Source organism: Myodes glareolus, chromosome 11, assembly GCF_982192425.1.
Source record: "Myodes glareolus chromosome 11, mMyoGla1.1, whole genome shotgun sequence".
Taxonomy (NCBI): Eukaryota; Metazoa; Chordata; class Mammalia; order Rodentia; family Cricetidae; genus Myodes; species Myodes glareolus.
In genome coordinates, this window is record NC_142036.1 from 87,225,735 (window position 1) to 87,236,843 (window position 11,109).

General features: G+C 41.0%; 1 protein-coding gene across 8 annotated transcripts in view; it reads left to right on the forward strand.

Annotated features, from left to right (window-relative positions):
- Hdac9 (histone deacetylase 9) overlaps positions 1-9,593 on the forward strand; it is a 524,755-nt gene extending 515,162 nt beyond the window's left edge. For all 8 annotated transcript variants that reach the window (XM_048415426.3, XM_085697749.2, XM_048415425.3 and 5 more), the window contains one exon: positions 6,978-9,593. In XM_048415426.3, coding sequence (XP_048271383.3) covers positions 6,978-7,289 — 312 coding nt within the window. In that variant the 3' untranslated portion in view covers positions 7,290-9,593. The remainder of the gene's footprint in view (positions 1-6,977) is intronic.
- Positions 9,594-11,109: the final 1,516 nt, after the last annotated feature.

An 11,109-nucleotide genomic window follows, 5' to 3' on the forward strand; every position in this document is an offset into this window, starting at 1 on the left:
GATTTTATCATTATTTTTAAGTCTAGTTTCCTTGGAGCTTAAGGGAAAGGTCTTATTTTCCAAAAGAATATTATATTTATTTAAAAGAAAAGACATATCTGCACTGTTACCTAAGGAAAATCTGTCTTAAAATTTGAGGCAGAATCTTTAAGAAGTGCTGAACTACTTGAGGGTTGTTTTGCAGAACAGATGCATCAGAACCCCTGTGCTCGCTGGTTTGTCCACAAGGTCCGAAAGTCATCAGTAATCAAGAGTAGGCTTACCCATGAAGACTGTTTTTAGTTCATCGTTCATAAATGAAGATTTTTGTGGACAGATAAAGGATTTTGTGAGGAATATTTAAATTGTAGAATTTTAGCTATTATAATGAAAAGCACTTATGGCTGTACTGTATTTATAGAGTTGGAACCAAGCAAAGCAACTTTCATAGCAATGAGCTTAATGTGCAGTACGGCTTTCGAACAGTGCTGAATGAATTTATATCATGTATTGATAGAATATGTGATTTTTGTCATGAAATGTAAAACACTGAAACCAAGGATCGCATCCAACCCTAGGAGGTATAGGTAAGAACTGGAGAGCTTAATTGAATTCCTTACTTAGAAACACAGTATTTTGACCATTGGTCATAGTTCCTGGAAGAGTATTCATGTGAGCATGTGTTTGTCATGAGTGACCACATCCCAGAGAGGTCATGTACTACCTGTGGCTTTCTCAGAGCCTGTACAAAGGCAGTAAGGTCGTAAAAAGACTGAGAAGCACAATGACCCATGAGAAGGAGCACAGGCTAAAGGGAGAAGAGACGCTATGTGGCCCCTGTCTTCATCTCAGCCAGACTCCTCGCCAGTGCGGCTCACCTGACGTCAGGTAGACAGCGTACAGAGTGTTTCACAGACAGGGACTCAGTAGAGATTCACACAGGCTTGTGCATCTGTCTGTCACACAGATGTTTCTAGCCAGCCAGGCAACAGACTCACTGTGCTGGGGTATCCCCTCCAGATGTTCCACTAAAGAGAGACCCTGCCACCCCACTGAGAGTAAGCAGACATCTTTCCCCATCTGTGGCCACTCAGCAGCAGGGCAAATTAGAAAAGGGTTCGCTGTACCATCTTCATAATGGTTGTGTTTGGAGTTCAAAAACACATAGAAAACATCGTAATCCGAATACTTACAAATAGTATGCGGTAACTGTTCATTTTAAAAGTCTAAAAGAAGTCAGACCTGGCAGGAAGGATTTCTCTGGGACTATTGTTTGTAGATTTTTCTTGCCGATGTTAATTGCTAATTTTTCCACTCTGGCAAATATGAGTGTTTAAATGAAAACAGCTTTAGTCAGATACCTAAAATAAAAGAAGAAATGAAAATTAACCTCCTCTGTGCATTTATATCTCATGAAACTGGCTTCAAGATGTCTCCGTTGCCTGATTGTGTGTCAGGAATATTCACAGCGAGCACCTTCATTCCTCAGATGAGAGAGTGGAAGACATCGATCATGCACACAGACCCACAGCACAGTCTGAGGGGAAAGTATGAGAGCTTTGGTTACTATGCCTTAGGTTTGCAGAGATCTGTGGAGCTCCATCTGGGTGCCAGGCCATGAGGTGCTCAGATATAAGATGATGGAAGACATCCACCCTGTGCTGTTGTGACATTTGAATTCCAGTAAGAAACCCAAATAACTGCTAACAAAAATAACAACAAAATGTGGGACCATAATCCGGGATACAAAGAAAAATATATTAGTTAAATGGTAATCCAATTAAATGCTCTAAGGAACCAGATCAGGCATGTTGTTGTGAGGAAGTAAAAAAGACAGAATCTGCCAAGGTCCCGTGCAAGAGCCAGCATGGCATATTCATGTTTACAAGATGGCCAGAGGTCAGGGTATCTGGAGCACAAAAATGGTAGGTTACAGTACACTGTAAGAAATAAGGTGGGCCGGGTCACGGAATATCTGTGGACCACTTTAAGAGATTTGGATGTTATTGTAAACATGGTGGGAAACTCTCTGACAGTTGTGTGTTGAGGGCAGATGGTACCTTAAATAGTTGGAGATGATCAGTGGAACTGCAGTGTTGAAAGGTTCCTCATGGGGCAGACGCCCAGAGTCCAGCATCTCAGGGAAACGCTCGGGGGAGGAGCAATAATGCTGACACAGGAGTGGTAGTGGAGGACCGTGTGCAATCACTGTGGGCTTGCTACAGATGCAACAGAAACATGGGGGAGACAAGGATCAAGTTCAGCTTCACGGCTCGTGGAATGGGGTGTTGGTGCTCACGCCGCGAGAAGACATGGGTGAATGGGTGGATGGATTAGAGATTATCTTGGTGCTATTGGGAAGTTTGTGATACTGTCTAGATATTTTCTAGCTAAGTGTCTTTAGGAAGGTGTTAGCTAGGTGTTTGGAGTGCATTAGAGCAATTGGAATTGCACACCCTACTCAATTGCTGTCACAACGGGGCTGCTCTCTTAGAAGAGGGGGTTGACAGGGAGATTATGAAATGGATTCATTTAAAGTCACAGGTTCCCATTTCATGTTCATGAGGATGGCACGGTTTCTTTCGAATAGAGATTCCTTCTTCATAAAATAAGAGTTTAGGATGCTATAAGTCATTTTTCAATTCCAACGTTTATATATATATATGTACATATATATGTGCACATATATATATGTACATACACATACACACATATACACATGGTGTGCACACACACGCACATATGATTTCAACTCATAAACCATTGTTCTGTCAGGAACCATTTCTTTTACAAACCCTCGTGGAATTCTGTTCTTGGAAAGAAAGTATTTGCCGTGTGGCTTATGACCAGGTGATGGCAACATCAGTTTTTCTGAATGCCTTTGTCCTTCTCTTCCTGCCAATACCTCAGTAGTAGAGGTGAAGTCAGGGAGCTCACTGGAAGCAGCATTGTTCCTCAGTTTACATTAAAAAGTATTGTCTGCAATGCCACGTATGTGTCTATGTCAGTGAATCTACAAATGCTAAGTCAGTTGGGTTCATGAACTTGGTGAGGTGATCTCTGGGAATTTCCAGGATCTTATAAACACATTAAGAGGTCAAATTTCAGAAAGATTTTTGCTAAAAGTACATATATGTTCTGTGAAAATGGAGGGTCGTAGCTTAGCTTAGCCTGCTTGGTAAGAATGTCTGTCCTAGTAAACAATGACATTTGCCAGCAGTAGCGAGCATAGCCTCTCTTTCCAAGGTTTGACTTTATTGCTCAACCTTCCCTGAGAGAAATAACTCAATGCTGTTCTTCCAGAGGACTCCAGTTCAGGTCCCAGTACCCGTGTTTAGTTTGCAACACCTGTCGTTGGCCACTTCACATACATCTGAAACTCCACCTCCAAAGGATCCAACCCAGTGCCCTCCACTGTCACCCACACACACGTCCTCATCATTGTGGCTGTTTCCCACCACCCAGCTCCCACATAATCACAAAGAGACTTAGTATTACACATAAGTGCCCAGCCTTATATTGACTTGTTTCTAGCCAGCTTTCCTTACCTTAAATTATCCCGTCTACCTTTTGCCTCTGGGCCTTTGTCTTTCCCTAGTCTGTAAACCGCCCTTTATTTCTTACTCCTTGGTTTGCTGTGTAGCTGTGTGGCCGGCCCCTGATGACTGCTCACCTTCTCCTGTTGTCCTCCTGATCTCTTCTCTTCCTGTTTATTTTTTCTGCCTTCCAGCCACGCCCATTTCTCTGTCCTGCCCCACTGTTGACCACTCAACTCTTTATCAGACCAATCAGGTGTTTTAGACAGGCGATGTAACACAGCTTTACAGATTTAAACAAATGCAGCATAAAAGGATGCAACCCATCTTTGCTGCATTAAACCAATGTTCCACAGCACAAACAAATGTAACACATATTCATCTAATAGTCCACAGCACATAATGACAAGCACATACATCATAAGCAAAAATAAAAATCGACTTCTCACAATGTCCACCTGACTTTGCCTCTGTGCTGATATTATTGAGCTCAACGAGAAAGCTAGGAGTCAAATGGTGTGGATGAAAACGTAATTGACATAGCTTTTTAAGTGAGCAAAAGAGGAGAGGTGAAGATGAAGAGGGGATTCAGGTTCTGCTGTGAAGGCAGATGTGTAACGGTAGAAGGAGATGTCTTCTTTCAGATGGAGTAAGTTGCTGTAAACACGCAGGCAAGACTAGCCCAGAAAAGACGTGAAGTTCATAAAGGTAGAAGGAAGATATCAGGGCCCAGGACATAAGCCAAAAGCATGACTGGGGTAGGGGACAAAGGTCCTGTTACTTGTAATAGCAAGAACACTGTTGTCCCTGCCCCCGAAAAGTGTCCGGAGTTGTCCTTTGGTGCTTGTATGTTTTGAGTGAAATAACAAGCAAAAGTACCAGCAAGGAAAGATTTGAGAAGAAAGGCAGTCTGGTGAGCCAGGGACAAGGGTGGGAGCGAATTACCAGGGGATAGAGGAATGCAGTGATGCAGTGGGGGGTGTCGTTTACGTGCAGAAGTAAGGCGCGCTATCGCACATGCGCATTGCAACACATACAGAAGAGCCTTCGGGCGTGCTGAAAACAGTGCAAGCTGAACTTGGTCCTGCAGTGGAGGAAGCAAGCAGCTGAGGCCAGTGATAGCCGTGGGAGTGTGGCTTAGAGGACACATGGCTTCCCTAAGAACATTCCGAGACCGACCCATGAGATGGATCCAGAAAGCCGCTCAGAACTGCCCCCTCCCCCGCATCTCCTGTGCTTCCGACTGTCCAGCCAGTCTCTTAACCATTCCCTTGGCCACACACCCCATGCACCCCATGTGGTGTTGTTCCTTTAATCTGCTATCCTCCTGAAGCTGTCCCTGGCACTACTGTTTGAACACCTGTGTGAGGTTCTGCTTGACCAGTGTCTTTGAGCCTCCTTTTCAGCATTTTCTGACAGGCCAGCCTGTCCCATTCATTCTGCCAGCGAAGCTGTGGTATCAAGAGGGGGTTTCCCATGGATCATTGAGCTTCTGTTCAGGAAAAAATGTCAGTCATCTTCTTGTAAATATTTTCCCTTGTGCTTTCTTGTCCTGTTCTCAAATCCGTCCTTTCTCCCCATAAAACTCCGCTAATATCCTATGGCTAGCCAGTGGAGGGAGAGAGCTGGAGAGGGTTGAAACAGGCCTGCCTGCCTGGTGTCATTTCTCTGAAGAATGTTTTTCTCAACTCTGCTGTATCCACCAAAAATAAGACTTTTCTTTCTTTCTTTTTTTTTTCCTCATTTTTTAAGGCCCTGTGTGTTCTTTCTCCCGAAACCTGCAGGACAATGTGCCCTACAGTTCCATAGCCAGAATTCAAAACGAGTGTAGTGTCTGCTCCTTGAACTCTCGGCAGTGTGCAAACAATTATGTATTTAAGGCAGGAACTGCTGATTAGTGTTCAGAACTAGGACAATTATACAGAAAATAGTCTGCTAGCCTGCACTTAAAGATGTCCTAGGGATGATGGGAGGAATTTCTCCTCATGCTGACTGCTCAGGACTAATAGAAATTAAGTTGTCAGCACTAAGGAAATGGATAATGAAATTGTCTTTCTTCCTTTTGATATGGATTTTAATTGGTATGTGTTTTCTTTGCTCGATCATCTCTGCTGGGCTTGGAGATATTTGGGTCTCATCCAGTTACGTTCATTTCTGTATATTCTAGTTCTCCACCAAAATATGGTATGAGCCGTGACACTTTATACGAAATATTTTCAGTCTTCCTACCTCCTTTTCCACCTTCATCCCAAACAGAAGCCTTCCCAGCAACGACTTCTGCCTTCTCACTCCAGTCCCCGCCCACCTGCGCCCCGCCCACCTGTGTCCCGCCCACCTGCGCCCCGCCCACCTGTGTCCCGCCCACCTGTGTCCCGCCCACCTGTGTCCCGCCCACCTGCACTCGCAGGGTGCTGCTATAACAACCAGAGTGTATTCTTCAAAGCCCTTGTTAGATATAAAATAAAATGTTTGACACATGAACATGAGATCAAAATGCAGTGGTCTTGCTTCTTTATAATGCACTGACACAAGGGCTGGTAGGAAGGAAGGTGTGCCTGTTCCCCAGTCATTAGCAGTGGCTTGAACCTAACTGGCACTCAATAAGTAATGGTTTAAAAAAATGATGAAAACTCCCAATAGACATCCCAGCAGTTAAATTTAAGGGATGTACCAGCATGTTCAGGGCTGCTTGCGATGGTTGGATGGATCACATGATGAGCTTGCCTTTCAAAGTTTGAGTAAATTTTTTATTCAAACATTAAAATGTGCTTAGATTTTTAAACCCTGTTATATGTGACTATGAGTTAAACTAAAATTTTATGCAGAAAAAAATTATAGTTCTGGTTTCCGCGGTCACATTATCTGCATGCTGCTAACTAGGATGGTAGGAAAACAGTTACACAGGTGTCAATCCAGCCAAGGAAGAAAGACATCTGAATTACTTTTTATTTTAAATCTAGTTTCTTGTTTACTTCTTATTTAATTCCACTCGGGTCCAACCAAAAATATATTATGCCCTTCCAAAATGGTAAAGATTGTTGATATTTTTAAACTTCAGAATTCCAAAGTGAGTATTCCTGTATTTTACAATTCTATTTCTCAAATACTGTCATAATTTGATCCTATGGGCACCAGAGAATTAGTTCTAAAGAACCACTACCATTTAGGTTGGCGGTTTTATAGCGGTTAGTATTTGCTTAAATGCGAATTTGAAGAGGTTTCTACGCTAACGTCAGTCTTTCTTGAGAAAGGGTTAGTCTCAAGTTTACTTGTATTATGTAGACTTTTGAAGTATGTCCTTATGAAAGTTTTGAAGCTTCTGTGAACAAGATTTATCCACCTTCTTCCCTTAATGCTTCCAGCATTTTCTAGCTCATGTTGAGGTGTTAAAAATGAGAGTATGAGTTGAATCTGTTGCATCAAGAACTATTGACTTTTGAACCCCTGAACACTCTCTTCTAGCTGCTCTCGAAATCTATTGAACAACTGAAGCAACCAGGCAGCCATCTTGAAGAAGCAGAGGAGGAGCTTCAGGGGGACCAGACCATGGAAGATAAAGCGACCTCTAGCGACCATAGCACTGGGAGCAGCAGCAGTGCTTGTGTGGAGGACACACTGGGACAAGTTGGGGCTGTGAAGGTCAAGGAGGAGCCAGTGGACAGCGATGAAGATGCTCAGATACAGGAAATGGAATGTGGGGAGCAGGCTGCTTATATGCAACAGGTAATAGGCAAAGATTTAGCTCCAGGATTTGTAATTAAAGTCATTATTTGAACATAAATGTGTTGCAGATTTTGGTAAATGCTTATGATTACCTATCAGCATATATCTCCAATTTTAGTGTTTAAGAATTCTAAAACAGGTAAAATGATTTTTTTTTCTCTATAAAGATCACTCTATACTGATCTCTGAATGGGTATGGGTATCAAGGTTTCATTGAGCCTTTACTGGTAAGAAAATGCCTGTTACACAAAAATTATGCTATATAATATCCAGGTAATTAATAGGCTTTAAATCCATCCCAAAGCCTGATGCAACAGTTATTCCTAGTGAAAATGAACTCATTGTTGTTTTTAGTTTTATCTGCTGAGGTCTCTGAGTACAGAGTGTAGTCTACAGCCTGATCAATGAAGCATTCTATTAGAGATGATGTTTTTTAACATATAGAATCCATTTTTTCATACAACTGTACATAGTGTATCATACCATAGTCTTGAACACTGTTGAAGGTAGTCTGCTCCCTGCCCTCTTTCTCTCTGTCTCTCTCTCTCTCTTTTTTTTAAGTAGAAACATGGCTACCATGCCAGGAGCTCTAGGTTATTGCATAGATCACAACTGAAAACCTTAGTCATTCAGGTGGCTTTGAGCAGAGATGCCAGCTGAAGTTCTGTTTTGCCCATCACCTTGTGTCTGGCGCAGCATTGCACAACGCTTAAACCTTGTGTAAGTTGCTGATGTCAAATACTGAAAGAGTTCAAATGGAACCCATGCAAATGCTGTCGAGAAGCAGCATGCAGCCCTGGGGTCCATGCAGATGCTGTGATGTATGCACAGCTGCAGAGAATGCAGTACAATCACCACCTGATACCAAATCAAAGCAGGCTTACAAGAGGGTGACTCACGCTGATGCCTGGTATCCTTAGGATCTCTCGCATACCATGGTATATACCACATCATTTTGACAAGTAGATAAAAAAGCTGAGTGTTGGTTTAACAAGACGAATCTGCTTGTATATGATGGCCCTTCCAGAAGGACCATGTCCTTTGATGCTGTAAAAGCACAAACAACTTTGAACGCAACAGAGACTGAGACGATGTTTATTTAAGTCAGTTCTTTGTCAGGTTCCTGCTGTTCTACAGAAAAGCAGTTCTGTGAGAAGACAGGAAATGTCTCGTGGAAACAGGAAGTCCAAGTGACTCACGTTCTGGAGAATGTAGGAGAAACAATCCGAGGGTAGTGTTCTACTCTTTCAGTTTTTAAAGGGTGTTCTATGAATTGATTTATTGGCTGGGAAAATCCCACCATGAGTTGGGAAACCCTTACGGAAGCTATTGGCTAGAACGTGTTCTTCATATTCCCTTTTGAGATGTTTGCCTTCTTTTACGGGTTTACTTTTCCTAAGCTATTCAAACGTACGCTGTATTAAGACCCCTTTGGTATGGATAATCCAAATTGACCTAGAATCTCCATGAGGATTTTTTCTATTAAAATATTTATATTCCTTGATCCCTGCTATTTAAGGTGTAGTATCCTGTTTCAGGAGACAGCACTTTTGCCAAATGTAGACATGGTTCAACTGTATGTTATTAACACGTGTTGTTTACACTTCGCTGTGACATTTAAAACTATTTCATTTAAAATGTTCCTGCTAAAGATACATTATCCTTTTTTAAAAAGTCTCCATTTGAATTAAATTAACATAACTAGAGTTAGAAAGTTAAAAGTTTTTCCACATAATGAAAGTCCTTCTGATAATTTGACAGCTAGTTCTAATAGGTAACTCTCCCTATCACCAATATGTTTGAGTTAATATATTCCTTCATATTAAAATGACTGTTGTCAGTTGTTTTGCATTAAAAATATGGCATGCCTAAGATAAAATTGTATATTTTTCCATCTCATAAATATTCATTTTCTTCAAATTCCTTTTTCAATCTCATAAAAAAAAGGGATAGTGCATCTTTTAAAACACATTTTATTTGGGGAGGAACACGTGGCTGAGCAGACTTTTGTATAATATTTCTTCAAAGATATGTGATCAAAAACAAAAAAACCTATTTTTTATAATGTCATTGGCGAGAACTTCATCAGTACATTTGGTGGACGTAATTGTTTGAATTTGATAGTCTTTGAATTTAGTCAAGAAACTACCTGGAACCAGTAAAACAAAAAGCTGGACATAGCTAACCTTAGAATTAACCGATAAATGTCTCTTCTAAGATCTACTGTATTTATTATGATTTACACCCTTGGAGGTGATATCTTGTTTTGTGTTGTAAATATATTGTCTGTATGTTTCCCTTCTTGCCTTCTGTTATAAGTCTCTTCCTTTCTCAAATAAAGTTTTTTTTAAAAGATCCCTTTTCATACATTTGGCTTTGTGTAAAGTTGATATGTTTAATGGAATTTGAAACCTGTACATTAGATCACACATACAAATTTCTATTTTTTTGTTGAAACAAGAAAATGAAGGTATTTTGAAAAGTTGCTACTAATACCATTTAAAATAACATAAAACAATAACAATATTGAACTATTTGTATCAACCATCATCAAGCAGGAGACAGATGTAAAATCGGTTGCATGCTCCATTTTCTAGTGTGGCCTTTTAAAAGATGTGTTATCCTCTTTGGTATTTAAATTAAAATGTCATCCTCTAAATATAAAAGAAATATAAATAGTCCCTAGTGTTATTCAACTTAAAAATTATTTAAAACTTTTAACATGGGCTGTCAAGAGCTCCGCGTTAGCTACAGGCGTCTGCTACCAAGCCTGACAACGTGAGTTTGATTCCCAGGTCCCACACGGTGGGAGGAGAGAACTGAGTCCTCAGACTGTCCTCTGACAACACATCAGCTGTGGCACACGCGCACACATACATGCAATTAAAAATTTAAAAGTAAGCTAAACATGCTCCCTTGAATATAACAAGCTCTCAATAAACAATAAAATGAATCTTTTTGTAAGTACCTTAATGCTGTCTATTACGGTGAGATTCCAAACTGCAGTAAAAGTGACTGTGACTCCGTTTAGAGAGAAGAGGGATGAAATGTTAGAAGAGGGATGAAACGCACTCCCGTGTATGGTGGCAGTTATTGTAATGCTGTGTGAAGAGCGGCAAGCCAGATAAAGCAAGCTTTCCTGTGCGCTGAGGTCTAGTGTGAGGTGATGGGAGCCAGCCCCGGACTGTCCAGCTTATTCCCCTTCTGGTTTGTTGGCAGCAGAACTTACTGCCAGAATTTCAGAGTGTGCTACTGTGTGCTGAATTAAAAGGGTTAAATGTGATTATTTTTAATGTCCTCTGGTTAATTTACTCTATACTCTAGTACTGTCATGCAAGTTAATGTTTCTGTGGGTCAGAATACTTCAGTGTATTACATGAGATACCGTCCTGTTGTCATTGGTGAAGGTGGAGGCTGAAGCAGAGATTCCTGCTTTTCACAGAAAGGAGCGGTCGTCTGAGAGAATTTTTATATTCATCATACGCAGTGCTTGCCGAAAAGTGTTAAAAGGGGATTCAAGCTCAACATATTTTTAAACCTAGTACCTGATTCATATAGATATTAATAGCATAGTGACTCTTAGATTTTGTGGGTTTTTTTCAATAATTGAAACATGTAGTTCTAAATAATTGTGTATGAATAAAAATAGGTATACAGTTAACGATCAAATGATTCAAGTCTGTTATTGTAGCCACTCACAGTGAAGAACTCAGAGGTACAAGAGGACTTGGAGATTGTTTCTCTTTATTATTAACTTCTCCACACCCAATTTAAAGAGGAGAATGTGGGGCGGGGGTGGGGGTGGGGTCACAGAATGTAGACGAATATTAAGGAACCAGAAATGTGGCCTTTGAGTCAAGCTAAGACTCTA